The sequence below is a fragment of the Nesoenas mayeri genome, assembly GCF_963082525.1.
Source record: "Nesoenas mayeri genome assembly, chromosome: 14".
Taxonomy (NCBI): Eukaryota; Metazoa; Chordata; class Aves; order Columbiformes; family Columbidae; genus Nesoenas; species Nesoenas mayeri.
Genome location: NC_137556.1, coordinates 15,151,488 through 15,169,516, shown reverse-complemented (window position 1 = coordinate 15,169,516; position 18,029 = coordinate 15,151,488). Strand labels below are relative to the sequence as shown.

Genomic DNA, 18,029 nt, shown 5'->3' with positions numbered 1-18,029 from the left:
CCAAGACTTGCTCCTACATCTGACGTATCTATATTATGTCCAAGTAAAGCGCATTCGGTATCACCACACTTTTGCAAATGGCAGACAGAAAACAAGCATCATTTTTTCTGAAAACCACCAGAACGTGTGCACATTTCTCAAATTGTCTCAACCACTTCTTGATCAGCCTGAACCAGACAGAGAATGTAATACAATTTAAACAGAACGCTTCAAAGTGTAAAGTGATCACACAGAAACATTTCTCCAGTTGCTTTTAACTAATGACATAAAGGCTGGCTCTGCGTTAATGGGCGATGGAAGATACTAAGCTATGAAAACCACTTTTGGGAGGCAGTTACACCTAACGGTTGCTATGGGCTGGGGACAGATGAATAGCAGTGAATTACTGAACACCATTAATGACTAAAGAAGCAAAAGTTCAGGTATCGGATTGTAAAGCCACAGTATTTGCAGTCTTCTTTATCCAGAGCACATAAACATGCAGTGATTACTGTGCACACTGAGGTAACTCAAATTAATGGTGTTAAGGAAGTTTTAAGGGCAATTTCACTGTATGACTACACATACTGCTTAGATTTTTTAAATGTATATACAGTGCATCACAGACTCCTCCTTTAATGTTGTGCTGTCTTGTGCTTTTGTGACATTAGGCAGATTTTTCCTTTCAATTTGAATTATATTAAGAGATTTGCTATAGACTGTGTTTGCCCTGAGGCGTTATTGATCTTTGCCCACGTAGCAAACAATCAAAGAATAATTAATTTTGTTTCAGACTTCCCAGAGCATTGTCAGCATAGGAGCAGAAAACATGCCACTGTGTCATTGAAAAGATTAATTAGTTTTAATTAGGAGTATCAAATGGCTTCACTTTTAACTACTGATTTTGTTATTTGCCGCCTTGGTGATATGTCTAATCTTTTTTTTGCTTATCCACTATATATTAATTCAAACATAATATTGTCTGGTAGAAATCACTTGGTTTTGTTTGGTTGGTTGGTTTTTAAGTGGGCTTTTAAAATTAGAAATGAATTGTGACCTGCATTGTAAACGAACAGATTACTAAACCAATCACTAAATTGTGGCAGTATATACTGGCATAGACTAGTATGTGGCACAGAAAATAATCTTGAAATCATTAGCTATAGAAATAAATTAGAATTCTTCAGGGACTTTTGCTGCTGTTAATGTCAAATGAAAACCAGAATGAAATGAATGCTTGAATGAGAAAACGTGTATCAGAATCATATCAAAACCAGATGGCAACTGTTTGGCCTGATGGACTATGCCTGTTTAAAAAAAATTAACCTTTCCAGAACAAAAGATTCCAAATTAAATATATTGCATTTGTCTCTGTTATGTATTTTTTATATATTTAATAATTTGCTGTAAATTATCAGCCATTCTTTTTAGTAAGAAAACTGCATGTTAGGAAAAGTCCTGATGTGATACAAAAAAAAATAAGGAACGCCAGTACCCTGACCACTTGATAGTTCTTTTCTTGGAGGGACTGAAATGGCTGGTTTTCTTTATATACTTTAGTCAGCTCACTTAAAATCAAATAAATTAAAAAAAAAAAAAGCGTGAGGAAAGATCCAGCCCTCTCTAAGCTGCGTGGCAAATGAATGAATCTAATTATGGATCCATTGAATGTAGCAACAGATCTATTCACATAATCCAAAGTACCAACAAATTGAGGGAGTTGGTTTTACTCCACCTAGCAGAAAATACGACAGACTGGAGCTGGAAGCTGTCTGTTAACACTGCAGGGAGGGCTCAGCACTGCATCTTAAAAGCCAGACCCAAAGCCCTTCTTAAGTTCACCCTCCATAGAATACAGCAAGAATTTTGTTGTCCTGTTCCACGGGACAAGTCTCAGTTTCACGGCACAACTTTCTTTTGTTGATGTCTGTCACACAAGTACCGTCACGATGTCACTCCCCCCTCCCCTGTCAACAGAAGTTCCTAAATAAATTACACTCCTAAATGCGGCTTTGGATTAGGACTCTGACATAGTCTGGGGTAGTTTCACAATCTAACACTCTTATTGCTGTGTTAAATCTCTGGAGTTTTGTGAATTAGTAGTCTAGGAATCCATTAATTCTTTAGTTCGACCAATTTTTTTCCCCTTGAAATAATCAGGCTATAGCTGACAGAAATCGGATAGAGAAATGCAATTGGTGCGTCTGAGAGATTAAATGATTCAATTGCTGATTAAATAAGGCCCAAAGAGTCCCGGGGCTGCGCCGTGCAGCTGAGCGCATGGCAGAGCCTGTGCTCCCCACTCACCCCGTGGGATGGGCTCTGTGCTCCTTGCTTCTGTCCACAGAAAAACACCCAGGCATCAGGGTCCCTTTGCAGTACTTTAAGAAATAAAATATCCATGGTAATTCTGATGTCACAGACTCCACCTGTTACTTGAACCAGTGGTAAGTGAAGATGGGATTCTCATCAACGGGAAACTGAGACATTTGCTCTGTATTTAGTTTATCCACCTCTTTATAGGCACCTGTAGAGGGGGGTTCTGCTCTTTCTGGAAAACTGAGGATCTGTCCCTTTGGACGCAGCTGTAAGCACCTGAGCACCATCTCCTCAGCCCTCTGGATTGCAGCAGTGTTCTTGAGTTTTCCACTCTCAGGAACCTTCCAGCACTTTGCAAAGCAAAACCAAACTCCCCTCTGCTGCCCTGGTCCAAAAACACCTCAACACCCCAAGCTTTGGTTTGGATCTTTTAAGAAGCACTGACACAGCAGCATCACACTGGCTTGTTCCATGTTTATTGACTCTTGATTTATAAACGTAGGAAATTAACGTTACATTGAATTGCATGCAACTTCTGAGTTGCTGGCTGTACAATGGGAATACTTTTATAACTGGTCATGGTCTGCTTGACCCAACGCTCCCACATTCACCAAGGAAACTTTCCTTTTGTTTGTGCTGCCACTACCCAAGAGTAAATCCTTTGGAAATGGAATCTTGATCTGCACTGTAGACAAGACAATTAAACAGTATTCCCTGAAAATAAAACAGTTTCAGAACAAATATGAGGCCTTGGTACTTTAAGCTCCAATGACTGTTTGCTGCTACCCTTATCTACAGTCATGCTGGATAAAGCTATAGCTAAACGGAAAGTTAAATGTATCCACAAGATGTTAATATCTACATCTTACTATTTGCAGTCTCTCAGAGAAAGCAAAAGTAACTACAAATAGCGCTATGCCAGAAACTGGTTTCTTGACCAACAATGTTACTTCAGCATGCAACGGACTGGCTCATTCTAAAGTGGTCACAGTCGTTGACGACAAATGGCTTTGTATTTGAATATGGCATGTCTTTTGGTCCATGTGAAAACAAGTTTGAACGTTAAATATTTTCTGACATTTTGGAGTTACTGTTGCTGTTCCCATTTTCTTCAGGTCAACATATGGTTCATGGTTTACTGTACAGGTCTAAAATCTCTATACAGGAAGTAGCCTGGAAGTCTGTGCTAAAATGTTGGATATTAGGAAAAAATTCTTCCTGGAAAGGAAATGTTAATTCATCAGAAGGTTACCTTTTTGTTGCACAGGCAACAGACAATCTATGGGTAAAGATAACAGCCAAAAAGCTAACAAAGCTAACAGTGCTAACATCCAAACTTAGAAAGATATACAGCAGCTGGAAATCCTCATGCTCAAGATGGTCTGAAAGAGACTCAGGTATTTACAAATATTTGAAATGAAAGCTCTTCTTCTAGTTGTAGAAAAGCATCCTTCTGTAGACGCTTTGTAGAAGAACCATTAGTTCCTCAGTCACCCTTACGGAAGGAGGAGAATAGCTATTCAAACGCCCCAAAAGTTACTTTCCTGCATTGGTCCAAGCTACTTGTCAGGCATTGGAACAGGCTGCCCAGGGCGGTGGTGGAGTCGCCATCCCTGGAGGGGTTTAAAAGGCGTTTAGACGAGGTTCTTAGGGACATGGTTTAGTGCTAGAGTGCGGTTATGGTTGGACTGGATGATCCTGAGGGTCTCTTCCAACCGAAATGATTCTACGAACTACTGGAAAACACGGTCTTCTCAGCCTGGAGAGACTCCTGTGCTGGCACCGCGGGAGGAAGAACAACAGCCGCCGTGCCGCGGCGCGCCCCGTGGGGCTCACGGGCACAGCGGCGCCGGGGCCGCTGCCGCGCACCGCCCGCGCGAGCGGGACACGCACCCGAGCCCCACGCGCGTTGCTCCGCCCCAACGGCCGCCCCGTTCCGCCCAACGGCCGCCCCGCCCGCGCCTCGCAGCCGGCGCGGCTCGGCACTGCCCCCTATCCCCGGCCGGGCGCGCCGCCCCTCCGCGGACCGCTCCCGGCGCCGCTCGGGAAGATGGCGCTGCGCGTCCAGGTCAGTGCAGCCGACGCGGCGCGGCACGGGCAGGCGGGGACCGGTGGCACCTGCGCTGGCTGTTGCGAGACAACGGGCCGTGCAGGGTTGGGGCCGCCGTGGGGGGCGGCGGGCTCGGGAGAGCGCGGGGAGGGCGGTCCTGAGGTGCGCGGTGAGGGGAGCGCGGGTGCCGCGGTTCGCCCTGGCGCAGCGGCCAAAGCCGCCGAGGAGCTGCGGGGCGGGCTCCGTGCGAGCCCTAGAGCCGTGGTCACGGTCTTGGGTGGGCGGTTGCCAGGCGGGGTGGCCGCGCACGGCGCAGATGGAAGGTTGGTGTCGCTCTCCGGGGCTGGCGCAGGGCGGTGCAGGTGCCGGCGAGGCCGGGCGGCTGCGCTGCGGGGCGGGTTTGTCGTGCTTCCCATTGCATGGGTGCGTGTCCGCTCGGGACTCCGGTCTGTGGCGGCTCCGCACCGGCGGGAGCTGCCCACGCCTGCCCTCCTGCCGCCGCTTCCTCCCGGGGGCACTGGACGCTTCCCTGAAAAGCCGAGGCAGCCCCGCTCCGGGACTTGTCTGAGATGGACATCAGCCGCTGAAAGTGGGTCTCAAACAGCGAAGGAAGGGAGGGGTGGGAAAAGACCCCCCAAAATCCTTGCTGAGATGTTAAGCGTTCATCTGGAGACCCTTGTGGTTTCACTGAACTGGTGGCAGAAGGCTTTGGCAATGTTCGAGAGGCCATTTTAGGCTTTTATTTAAATACTTGGGTACCAGGCACACTTTGTCTTTTCCCCCCCTGCCTTTTTTTTTTTTCTAAACTGCAGCATTTCAGCATCTATGGCCATCCTGTTGCTCTTGCACAGAGCCGGGGGAACTTTCTCAATAGAACATTTTCAGTCAGAAAATGCTGATCAAAATCAAAATGTCTGTGGGAAATGTTCAGTGTCAGCAAAACTTTGGTCAGAAACCCACCTGGTTTGCTGCCAGTTTGCCTGGCTCCTTGGCCGCCCGCCCGGTGGGTCACTGCGGAGCAGCCCCCGGTGTCTCTGGCCCTTGGCTCTTTCCCAGGAGAGCTGCTGGGGCTTCCCAGAGCTGGAGAAGCAGGACCAGGAGTATCTGGAGAACTTTATTTAGCTTACTCTTGACTATTATGAAACTGAAAAGAAAAAAAAATCACAGTCGCCTTTTGCATCAGGATGTGAATCTGTTTCTCAGCAAAAATTACACTTCTTTGTGATCAAAAATGTCACTTTTTACACAGGTCTGTGTCTGCTCCTGGCTCAAAGCAGCCAGCGACTAACTGCTAGATCCTCTTCATTGACACTATCTTTTTCTTTCACCTTTCAGCTACTGATAAGGATTTGAGTAAAGGAGGTATCTGAACGCGTCAATTTCACATGCTTTCGTCTCACAAGGCAAAAGGGGTTGTGACAATCTTCTGTTTTCTTGAAGGAAATACATATGTAATATTGAGAGCTAGTTTTTGACTTCTCATTGGTTTCTCCAACTATTTTTTTCTTAATGAAGTTGGATAATATCTCTGTTGCTGAACTGAGTTGCCAGCATGTACAAGATAGTTGTATTTGCTGATTTCAGATTGTATTTTGTTGATTTCACTGTCTCAATCAAGGGAAATGAGCTTGTTTCCTCAGGACTACACATAAAATACAATCCCGGGGACATCCAACCATTTCTTTGGCAGTCTGAGAATTCTGAGTATACCTCAAACCTACCAATAAGAAACTTTGTCATAATGTTCTCCTGAGACCCAACATGTGCAGACAAAGCATTTCAAAGTGTAGAAGGACATCAGTCTCAATATCTGATAAAACAGCTTTTCTCTGAAGATCATTGTCTAGTTTTTGTTCAGCCTTGCTTTAAAAATTTGTGGTGGGTTTCCCTCATTGGCCTGCAGAGGTTTGCTGTTTAATGCCAGTTAGAACACAGATGATTTAGACCTTGCTGACTAGCCTGATATCTCAGTTTTATTCTGGACTTTCTCAAACTTGTTGCAAAGTTTGTCCAGACTTGTAAGTCAAATTTCAGATCAAATAAAGGAGGGTCTTTAACTTTTGCTGGTTACGGCTTGATAATTTGATTGATGCTTCTCAGATTGTATTGGAATTGTTCCATTGTGGAAAGATGTGTCATAATTTATATCTGAAGACTATCTTTGTTAGCTGTCTTTAGTCCCGTGTTTTACCCCAATTATGTGGTTTTTTCTGTTGTATTATATTTATCCCTAATGTGTACACTTGAGTTTCATGAGTCTTAATTTTCACCTTAATTGGCATGGATCCTGCTTTATTTAAAATTGCCTTACAGGGGTTGTTATCTGTTCCTTATTTTTCCTCTGCTCTCTTAACATGAGAAAACAGAAATGAAGGATGTCTCTGTTGGACTCAGTATTTGAGGTGTTTGTCTGTTCATTCTAGAAGCAAATGTATAAAATTTCTCCAAGGAACAAGTGCATGGTGACTTTTTGACTGAAAATCAGGGACTCTTAAAATGTCATTATTACTGAAATTCAGAAAAAGCTGACCAAAGCCAGGAACTCCATATGCACCACAACAACAATGAAGGAAAAAGACCACAATTATTGTTTTTTATTATAAGAAGCATGTCTCTAGGAAATGACATGCTTTGATTGACAACACCAATGTACTTTGGTTGCCAAAGACACTAATGCTGTCTTAGGTTTTTAAAAGGTGTTAGAGCTACATTATAAGTAATGCTAGATTGTGATGAACCAAATCTTTTATTTCAAGTACAAACTATCTTTTTGGAAGGGCTGATGAACAGGACTTTGACTTAGACTTTTAAATGAGACTGCTCAAATACTGCATGTTCTCTTTTCCTCATCTTCGTAGGCCACACTCAAGTAATGAAAACTTATTTACTGGGTAAGTTCTAATGATGTGGCTGGTTCTTGATGAGAGTACCATAGGCTTTGGGAACCTGATGGATGCTAAAACTTGTATTTGTGTAATGATTGCAAAACATGTTCAAAAGGTTCATTTCTCCTGTGAGACAGGGACTGGTAGATATAAATCATATCCCTCATGTAGGAGATATTGCTCCTCTCTCCTCACTTGCTTTACCAAAGAGAACTTTTTCAGCTTTTAAATGGAGAGGAATTTTAGCTCTTCTGTTGCTACCATAGCTTCTGAATTGCCCCTTCTTTCACTGACACATGCATCAACAAATGCAGACAATGCTAGTTTCTTTCAAGTGTTGCAATTTGTTGAGGAATTACAGCTTTTAAATTAAATTTGCCAGAAATTTTCCAAGTAGCATAGCTCAAACTGTTCTTGTCTCTTCAGGAAAGCGATGGACTTCCCATCTGAATAGTCAGAGAAACAGATGGATTGAACCACATTAAAAATACTTTGGTAGCTGAAAGAATAAGAAATGGCAGCTTGATTTGCGGAGTTATTTTTGGCTTCTTGTCACAGAAAGCCTCGTGGTTTTTGGTAATTTCAATTTGAATCAAATGGAAAACTTAGCTTAAGTAATGGTTCATGTTACTGGCGTAGTATGTTGACTTATAAACACTTAAAGAAATCTCATGTGATCTTCATGGAAGTTTCAGTTGTGTTCTTTCCTGACAGAGCCTGGCAGATCTAGAGGTACTATGTAAGCACCTGTATGAAGGAACGGATCTAGCACAGCGAATGCAAGCTGAGAAGGTTGTCTTGGAGCTTATTGATAGCCCAGAATGTCTTAATCAATGCCAGCTTCTATTAGAACAAGGAACAGTAAGTAACCAAAAGATGTGTTATCCAAAATTGTGATTGTGCTGGTAGAAGCTCACGTAGGTTTCTCAGTCCTGGGCCATTACCATGTCAGTACAATAAAGGCAAAATACTTTTCCCTTTTTTGTACATATTTTGCTTCATAAGTGATTCCAGGATTTTTTTCCTGTGGAGGTGGTCTTTGTAGAAGTACTAATACGTTGCATTAGAGATGTCGGGGACAAAAAGGGAAAGCATCTGGGGTTGTGTCATCTGTAGAGCAGTGTTGGGATATAGTGTGGTATAACCTGGTGTTTGAACATCACCGTGTTCTTGTTTTTAGCTACTAGCTACAATGAAAAAAAAAAAAATTAATAAAGTCCTTACACTGCTTATCTGTTATCTAATAGTTTAAACCATTCTCTCATCATCACTCAGATTCATTTTTGGTGTTTAATTTCATGGTTAACTCTAGATAAAGTGATAGGGGAGTTGATTTTGATTTCGTAGTCCAAGCTAAGTCCAGTATAGTTCTTGGTACGTTTTTCAAATCATTCAAAAACAGAGAGAAATAAAAAGAGGAAACACATTTGAATGTATATTTAACCCAGGGCTGGACCCTCACTAATCATCACATGGTTCTAAATGATGAAGTAATTTAAAAAGAGGTTTCAAAACTAAAGAATTCCACTGAATAGTGAATGGTTTCAATCAAAAGGGATGATTGTAATATATTTTGATTTATAATGAAACAAAGATATTGCTAAAATACATATTTTATAAATTTTCGTTACACTTAACAAACATAACCAACACCTGATAACCTACCTGATTTATTGATTATTTATCTGGTTTTGACTTATTGTCCCTGCCTTTAACTAGCCTGTTTTTGAATAATGTCTATTCATGTCTTTTGCAGACATCCTATGCTCAGCTTCTAGCAGCAACGTGCCTGTCTAAGCTTGTAAGCAGGGCATTGCCGTTACCTATTGAGCAAAGGATTGACATTCGTAAGTAATGTTTGTGGTTAAAGTTTCCTTATATCAGTTTGATCTAAAGCTTCCTGTTAGCACAGTAATCATTCAGTGAATAGTCTGTGTCTTTCTCTAGTTCTCTCCATTTACCAAGCCTGCTATGTAGTCGTTGTGAGAGAGTGAACATAAAGGTGATTGTGAGCTCTTTAACCATTTCGCTGCAATTAGCTCACAAATAACATCCTAGTTTCAAAATTAAGATAAATAAATCCAGAGTCATAGAATGGTTTGAGTTGGAAGGGGCCTTAAAGATCATCTGGTCCTGACCCTCCTGCCATGGGCAGAGTCACCTCCCACTAGACCGGGTTTCTCCAAAGGGGTGTTCTAGAATGAATTGAGAACATTCAGCAGAGACTCTTGTCTGAAAAAAACCTTTGTGTATCATGGGTTGACTGAGAGCTGCTGTAACATAGTGAAACAATCAGTGCCCAGTATACGGGACTGTAATGAAAAATCACTCTGTTTTAGCTGCCAGTGTTCTCTGAATTCACAAACTGCTGTCAGATGTGTCCTAGAACGATGATCATGTATGTCACATGCTTTGCTACTACAGGTTTACCTGTATTTAATGATTTAATGCAACTTACAGTTATTGTACTAACTGTAAGAATATAGTTGTTTGGTTTTTTTAAAATCATGCCTTTGGTTTCTGTTAGAACCATGTAATTAATTTTCTTTGCATAAGACTTTTGTTGCTGATTTTAAAATGGTTCTTTACAGGAAATTACATTCTGAACTATGTAGCATCTCAACCCAAACTGGCTCCTTTTGTCATCCAAGCTCTTGTTCAAGTCATTGCTAAAATTACAAAATTAGGATGGTTTGAGGTACTAAAAGATCAGCTCATCTTCAGAAACATTATTACTGATGTAAAAAAGTTTTTGCAGGTAGGAAACAATAATTCACTTCTGCCTTTATTTTTGTTTGGACCTCTTCATTTTTCGTGATTGGCATGTTATGTCACTTACTTGTTATACACTTGAGTGGGCAAAGTGTGAAGAGCATTGCTTAAAACAGAAGATTGCCCTACAGTGAAGAACCAGGGTGGGTTTGGTACTTGTGGGAGTTTGTGGGTTTTGATGTCTCACAGTATTCATAGTGCTGTCTTGGTTTATTTGTTGGTTTTCTTTTTCCAGAGCACTCTTTGATAGTGTGGTTGTAAAATATCAGCCCCTGTTGTCAAGCCATTCTGTTAAATGCTTTAATTTTTTTCAAGTGATGTGGAGATGCGTTTCTGATAGCATTAGCTCCAGTTACCTGGTTAGAAACACTGGTGCTGCACCATCTGAAGAATAAGACTGTCAAACATTTTAAAGCATGAGTCCGATTGCGATTTTATTATAGTGACCACTGAAACTGTGCTGAACTGTTCAGTTCTAGAACTAGTTCAAATGGACTTTTGCAAGTACCTGTCATAGAGAGTTGTTAAAAAAGATACCTTTATAAACGATTTGCTGGAGTGTTCACTGTGATGATCTTATATTGTTGCTTTTCTGTATAAGCAGTGGGACTTCACCTGCACTTCAGTGTTCAGCAGAAATCACTAGAAACCCCTGTATGAAGTTATTGAGGAAAGCTTGTGTAAAGATAGAACTGCTGGTACACAAAATTGCAAGATGCTGTAAATATTTGTTATGTGGTTGTGGGCCTTGTTTGCCCCATTCCTTTTTCACTTTATGAGAAACCCACGATTCATATTTGTGTGCATGGATACTTAGATACGTGCATATATGTATAAAAAGAGGAGTAAAAACACCAAACCAAACCATTCTGTCTCTCCTAGGGTTATGATGTACAATATAGAAAGGTAGATAATAAATTTAATGGGGTTTTATAACTTTACCTGTTTTAGCATACGTATTTAAATCTAACATAACACAAAAATGATGCATTCTAGGTAGGGGCATGGGGAAATTTGGGAGGAATGATCACTCATCTTCCCTCTCCAGTAACTGGGTGAGGCAGGAATGTTCTTGGTTTACATTTCATTCCACATTAGTTCCTGTTCCCCCATGGCATTGGTCACTGTTACAAAGAAGATGCGTTGCAGGACAGAGAGGTGATCTTGGTGTGTAGTATTTGAAAATTGGAAATAATTTCTCCTAATGACAGAGTGCAGTTATTCACTGTGGATTGTTCGCTCTGCAAATTTACATGTCCAGTCTAAAGTACTGCCAGACGCAGTGGCTAAAGATACAGGCTATACAGCATCTTCTGGGAAGGAATTTTGGATAAAGTGGTTTGATGTCATAGGTTAGTAGCCAGACTTGGTTATTTTATATGTATAACATGTATAAAATGGTTCTTAAACTTTTCTGGGAGATGGCTAATCTGCTTTAAAAGTTTATACAGATTAATCTTTCTGAGTGTCTATGGGAATGTAAAGCCTAGTACTTATTTTGAGAAAAAATAATCAGAAAATTTAAGCTCTTTGGAGATTTATCGTACTTGCAAAGTGATCCATTATATGTGTCTGTGTTGGTGATCCTGGCAACTCTACAAGAAAAGATGAAGTTAACAGTTTGTTTCTTGCCAATGAGTTTCTTATTTGTTTTTCAGTTTTACTTTATAATACTGTTCAAGTTAATGTACATTTTGAGTTACATTGGGAATGTCTAATAAAAGATAAGTTGCAATATTCTGTTTATTAAAAACAAACTCAAGTATACTTCTCCACCGTTTTGCAGTTATTTTTATGAACGTAATGTAATTGGATTTTGCATTTATTATTAAAATGGTTGCAGTGTGACGCTTCAGCGTGTAGCTCATTAAAAATAGAGATTTAAATATGAAATTTAGCTTCTTAAGAGATTTCTTTAGTTAAATTAAGAATTCCCGTAGAAAAGAAAATTAAGCCATAGATCTACTAGTGAATTGAATTGTAGATAAAAATTACAAAAATAATCCCGAAACAACACTAAGAGATGTTAATAATTAGCATATGGTAGTTCCAAATACATATGCATTAGTGTTGCAGATTGAAGTTCATCCAGTGTGAATCTGAGTGTGATTTAATACAGAAAGAGGGATTAGTAGTTGTGTTCCCAACTCCTGAATTCACCACACAGCTTTTCACACCTGTGAACAGGGGTGGTTGGCTTTTCTGTGCTTGCAGGTTTGTGTCATCTAATGAACATTCAAACCAACTGTTTTAAGAATTTGAAATGTAAAAGAAAGGTACTTTCAAATTACAGTATAAAATATTTAATCTTACCAAATGCAGAGAGGGCAACAATATAGGTTTTGCCTGAGACTTCTTTGACATTTTCATTTTTGATTTGCTTTGGTGCAAGTGATAACACAGACTAGGTGTCAGTGCAAAGCCGGGCCCCTTAGTAGTTAACCAGATTCTTCATTAATTGAACTTCAGGTAATCCTCAGAGTTGGGAAAAATGAGTGTGGCTGTGACAAATATCAGGAAAATTCCGACAAGGATGACATGGCTTTTTGGACGCCAGGGAAGCTGAGGCTGCAAACTGCAGCTATGAGAGTAGATACAGAGATCTTCCCCCTGACTCAATGGCAAGGCCTAATTGGAGTTGATTTTAATTGGTTTTAACAAAGCACATTTACAATTTCTATAAATGCTTTATGGTAGCTCAGTGAAGACAGATAAAATTTATTAATTAAATGCAAAATTATGCATTGTATCTCAATTTTGAAACATTCCAAGGAACTTAAATAGTGATGATCAGATTGCACCCTCAGGTGCAGATACTTGACACCTACTGCCTTGCTTTTTAGACACAACTTCTCACAGCTGGAAAATATCATTCAATTCAAACCAATATATTGTATACCACTGTGGTAGAAGAGAATTAGGGTTTTTTTCCAGAGCTAATTAGGGAGTTGGAAGGTTTAATTCCATTAATGTTGATAGAATTTGGCATGAAAGCCTTCTAAACAGCTTAGGATAGCTCAGCCTAAACATTCCTCTTGATTCTAGAAATGTTGGAAGATACTAAATACAAGCTGTGATGTTTGAGCAATCCTGTCTTTTGTTTGTTTTCTGTAGGGCACTGTGGACCATTATATAATAGGAGTAATGATTCTCTCAGAACTGACTCAGGAAATGAATCTAGTAAGCTTGTTTGCTTTTTTTTACCTTCTGCAAGGGATGTCTGTATGTATTGCTGAGAAAGCAGTGTGTTGAATGTTTGTGCCCTTCATAAAAATGATGGGAGAAGCATTTCTTAGACGTGAAGGGATTAACACACCTTCCTTCCTCTGCCAAAATATACAGAGACAAGAAATTCTTTGTGCAAGGACTTTACCTGTACCAGGTACATACCCTATCTGATACAGACCATAATTTTCATTTCTAGTGTCAAATAATTAGTCTGCCAGGTTAATTAATCTGCCATCATATAGTTTTAGAAAAGAAGGGAGCGGTTTTTTATTATGTCCTAACTTTTCTTAGGTTGATTATTCAAGGTCTTCAGCAAAACATCGGAAAATAGCTACCTCATTCTGTGACGCCGCTCTAAAGGACATAATGATGCTTGCGTGCTCTCTTCTGAAGGAGGTGAGGCTCTTTATAACTGTACCTAAAGTGTTAACATCCTAATTGTCCCAGTTGGAGTCCTTAATGTTTTCTGACTTGATGAATTCTGCACTTCAACAGATTACATGACACCCAGTCAAACTTAAGTGATCAAAAAACATTCAAAGACAAAAATTCCAGTTTTATTCCCTCCATGCCTCTCTTGCTTTCAGTATTTTTTCTGTGCCACCTCTCTCTCTTTATATCTTGCTTGAAGCGTGAATTATCCAAATTTGAGCTTGTCTTTTGGGATATTTTTTCTTAATTTAATTGTATCTGAGTTTTGCTGGGCCCACCATCTCAGAATTTGCTAAAAGAATAATGATAATAATAATAATTTCCCCCTTGCCTTTAGGGAAAGACTGCACCTTCTGTTGTTGAAGGATTTATTTTTGGCTTAGTCTGTGTTCTCTTGCTCTGAACTTTGCAGTTTTACATGCAAACATTTTCCTTTTTAAAATTGTTTTTAAAGTGTGTTCTGTGCAGGTGGCCTGACAAGATTTCTTTTCTCCTTAGCTCTTGGCAAAACCTTTAATCCTTCATGACCAACCTCAACAAAGTCTAGCAGTGCAACTTCTGAAGCTTGTACTTAACTGTCTCAGTTTTGATTTCATTGGAAATTCAGCTGATGAATCTGCAGATGACCTGTGCACTGTGCAGATCCCAACAAACTGGAGAGCAAGTAAGAAAGGATTGTAACTGGTAATAGTCTGAAGTCTATACCCAGTGGATTGTGTAACTTCTTTAATGAAAATACTTGCAAAAATAAAATAATTTTCAACATAGAGTAGAGCATTTTGCTGGTGAGTTATTGGTGAACATTTGCTATTTCTGTCACACTTTTGCTGTTGTTCTTTTTACAGACAGAAAGAATAAATGTAGTCGGTAACATAAATATTGACAATAAATCAAATTATTCTAATTAGACAAAGAATATTATTCTCATCCCTGGCATATGAACACCTTAAAGAGGTACAGCATTTGTAGCATGTCTTGTTTGTTTTCTTCCTGATGAGAAATCTGTGTGAATTTTTATTTTTAGCGTGCTTGTTAATGAAGACAGCAGAAGGGTTGTGTCTTGGTTCTTAGGCTCTGGAGGTTTGACTTTGTGGGCTTATACAGTGCAGATGGCAGTCTAGTATAAATATGTCCAAGCCAGCTTTAACGAAATTACCTTGGGTAACAGAGGCGGTTTAGCCCTAGCAGCATGGAGCTCCTTGTAGGCTAATTTATCCTGCTTCTTGGCAGAGTAGATGAGCCTGACTGGAAGTCTGTTAGGTCTAGTTAAAACTGCTACACTGTTTCCCATACCAAAGATGGGACATTTAAGTCTGGCTTATGTGCATAGCCTGACACTCTGTAGTGTTTGATATTTCTCCTTATTTCGATGATACTGTTCTTCATCAGTTTCCATGCCCAACTCCATTCCTTCACCATTTATCTAATTGCAGTGTGAGGGATGAAGGGCACTAGTAACGGCAAGCAGGGGAATCCTGACAAAAGGCTGAATTTGGGCAAGTGTGGTAATTTCCCAAGACCCTCTAGGAAGGAGAAGGGGACAGGTTTTCCCAAGATTTTAGTTGAGTTGATGGAAGGATGTCCCTTTAGTCATTAAACACAAAGAGTGCCTGAGGAAATGAACCTTTGTTAGGTGATGCTTTTTTTTTCCATAGGTCTTCATATAAAACAATGCTTATAAATGGAACAACTTTGAAATATTACTTAATTTGTGAGATTACTTATTTATGAATTATTGGTGAACTTTTTCTACCCTGCTGTTACCCCTTCATAAATTATGGTAATGTTATAGTCATTAGATGTGATTCCACAGTGAACTGGTTACTCAGTGTTTTAACAAGTTTCTTCCTGTTTATTAGTCTGTAGACTTCAGGATAGGAACTTGTATTTGTTTAAATACAGAATAAACTAATCCTTAGTATCTGGAACATGTCTTAGCGTACTACTATAGTATAGTAAGCTGAAGAAATCAGTTTACCTACATCTGTTACAGAACAGCGTTCTGCAAGCAACTGACAAAGTATTGAATCATCTGCAGTTTAAAGGATGTATTCTTCATGAGCTATAGGATAGATTTAATGTGATAAAAAGAGAACTGTGCTTTGTTTAATATTGTACAATGAAGTAATTAATGCATCTATTTACTGTTGAGTCTCAACTGCAGTGGTATCTCATTCTTATTGTTTTTGTTAAAAATAAGGTGATTCTATTAAAGTAAAGATAATGAATTATTGCTTGTAGAGAGTGATAAAACCAGTTTATTTTTTTCCGTAGTCTTCCTGGAGCCAGAGACCTTGGACCTGTTTTTTGATTTGTACCATTCCCTTCCACCAGTGCTGTCTCAGTTGGTAAGTGACATGTAATGATTTACACTCAAGTAATTAGGGAAAACAGTCTTTTTACATCTATACTTTGTCCAAAAGACCCTGTTTTATTCTGTGCATTAGCATGTTATGAGTCCCCTGGCTCAGTGCTCAGTCACGATGTCTTGCCTTTGAACTTCAGCCCCAGTTTTCATTTCTGAGTCTGAAAACATCCAAATCCTTCGTCCCCCAATTCAGCACTACTCAACCACATAGCAAACACCCACCTAATTGTTTTGAATTAGTCAGCTGTTGTGAAAGGGAACTTTAAAACTAAGCTGTATTTGTGTTCAATGATCGAATAGACATTGCTGCAAAAATAATCTTCAGACACAGAATGTACTACACACAGCAGTAGGTTGGATTGCTCCAAACATTAAGAGGTGATTATTCTGAAAGTTTTAATTTTTTAAATCTTACAGTATTTTTTTTTTATTCTTCAGGCACTTTCTTGTTTAGTTCAGTTTGCTTCTACAAGGAGATCTTTATTCAGCAATCCAGAACGTGCCAAATATCTTGGTAATCTAACCAAAGGAGTGAAACGAATACTTGAAAATCCACAGGTATCTTTTTATTTCTCATTTTATGTATTTGAAATGCTAACACAGCTGTGATTTGATTTTTTCCAGTTACAGTCTTCATTAATTTACTGGATCTATGAAAATCACTTTCAGCCAGACATTGATTTTTGTATTCAAAACAAAGCAAAACCCCTATGCAAATAAAATTGTTGTCCGATTAGCAATAACACTCATAAAATTTCTGTCAGATTAAGCTGTTAACTTTTTAAAATTTTCTTCTTCAAATTTAGGGTTTATCCGATCCAGGTAATTACCATGAATTCTGTCGATTTTTGGCTCGGCTAAAGACAAACTATCAACTAGGAGAGCTAGTAATGGTGAAAGATTACCCAGAAGTCATCCAACTTATAGCAAATTTTACTATTACTAGCCTACAGGTAAGAATATATACAGAAGTGTTCTCTTCTATTCAACTCTTGAATGACAGAGAGGGCTGATCCTGGTTCTCTGTGTTGGTGCTTTTTAAGGAGAGAGTGAGGCTTATCTTTACCTGTAACTCAGATTTCTAAATTGTCTAGAACTGGTTCCCACTCTTCTTATGAAGTTTTTTAATGGGAGCAGATTTAAAGAAGAAAATGACAACAAGTCAGTTACAAGTAGAGGATAGATGGATGTAAGTCCTCCAGCCTTAGTGTTCACCGTCTCAAAAAATCCAACAAACTAAATTCTTTATCCAACCCTAGAATACTTACACCAGTGCTCCCATGTGAACTTTGAAGTGCCTATGCTGACTAAGTTCTTGAGTTCTGCTTTTGTGCATGTATATGTACAAATACATGCAGTTGCCTATATAGTAATCTGCTGGAGCACAGAGTTTCCATCTGAACTGGATACAGTAGCTGTGTGGAATAATAGCTAAATTTTTGAGGGACCCACATCTGTATAAGAAGGATACACATCACAGGATCAGGATTCTCACAGCATTAAAAATGTTACAGATTGATTTTTGAAGCACACCAAGGTAAAGGCATGCACGCTGTTTTAATAATGCAGAAGTTGTCATTTTAGAATTTCCTGCAGAGTCTTTCTCTGGTCTTCAGAATAACAGCTGAAGATAGTGACTTTTAGGAGATTTTGACATTTGAATTCCTGAGTTGCCAATGGGAGCTCCATGGCTTAGAAAAGAAAGCAGAGGTGCATTTCTGTTCTTTACATTTCCTGTTAGGTGGCTCTAGACAGTTTCCCACTCAGCAGTTAGGATTTTTGAAGGGCCCTTTATAGCACTTTAATCTCACCATGCCCTGTCTGAGAACCTAGGCCTAGCTCTGAGTTTTGAATCATGGATTTCACCTGACGGAGGTAAGCATGCATGCAAGTAATTCTGGATCTGGTCTATAATGTGTGCCATAGTGTGTCTCTGTTCCAACTGGCTCCTTCAGTAGTTACATGAATAAAGACGACTTTTTAAGATAAAAGTGTC

At 39.6% G+C, this 18,029-nt stretch overlaps 1 protein-coding gene across 1 annotated transcript in view; it reads left to right on the top strand.

The window, feature by feature from the left end:
• Positions 1-4,346: 4,346 nt before the first annotated feature.
• The window catches only part of RANBP17 (RAN binding protein 17), a gene marked incomplete at its 3' end in the record, with an annotated part of 147,267 nt that continues 133,584 nt past the window's right edge, over positions 4,347-18,029 (top strand). The window contains exons 1-10 of the mRNA XM_080353002.1: positions 4,347-4,366; positions 7,948-8,094; positions 8,990-9,080; positions 9,825-9,991; positions 13,120-13,185; positions 13,525-13,629; positions 14,164-14,329; positions 15,940-16,013; positions 16,472-16,591; positions 16,840-16,986. Coding sequence (XP_080209128.1) covers positions 4,349-4,366; positions 7,948-8,094; positions 8,990-9,080; positions 9,825-9,991; positions 13,120-13,185; positions 13,525-13,629; positions 14,164-14,329; positions 15,940-16,013; positions 16,472-16,591; positions 16,840-16,986 — 1,101 coding nt within the window. The 5' untranslated portion in view covers positions 4,347-4,348. The remainder of the gene's footprint in view (positions 4,367-7,947; positions 8,095-8,989; positions 9,081-9,824; positions 9,992-13,119; positions 13,186-13,524; positions 13,630-14,163; positions 14,330-15,939; positions 16,014-16,471; positions 16,592-16,839; positions 16,987-18,029) is intronic.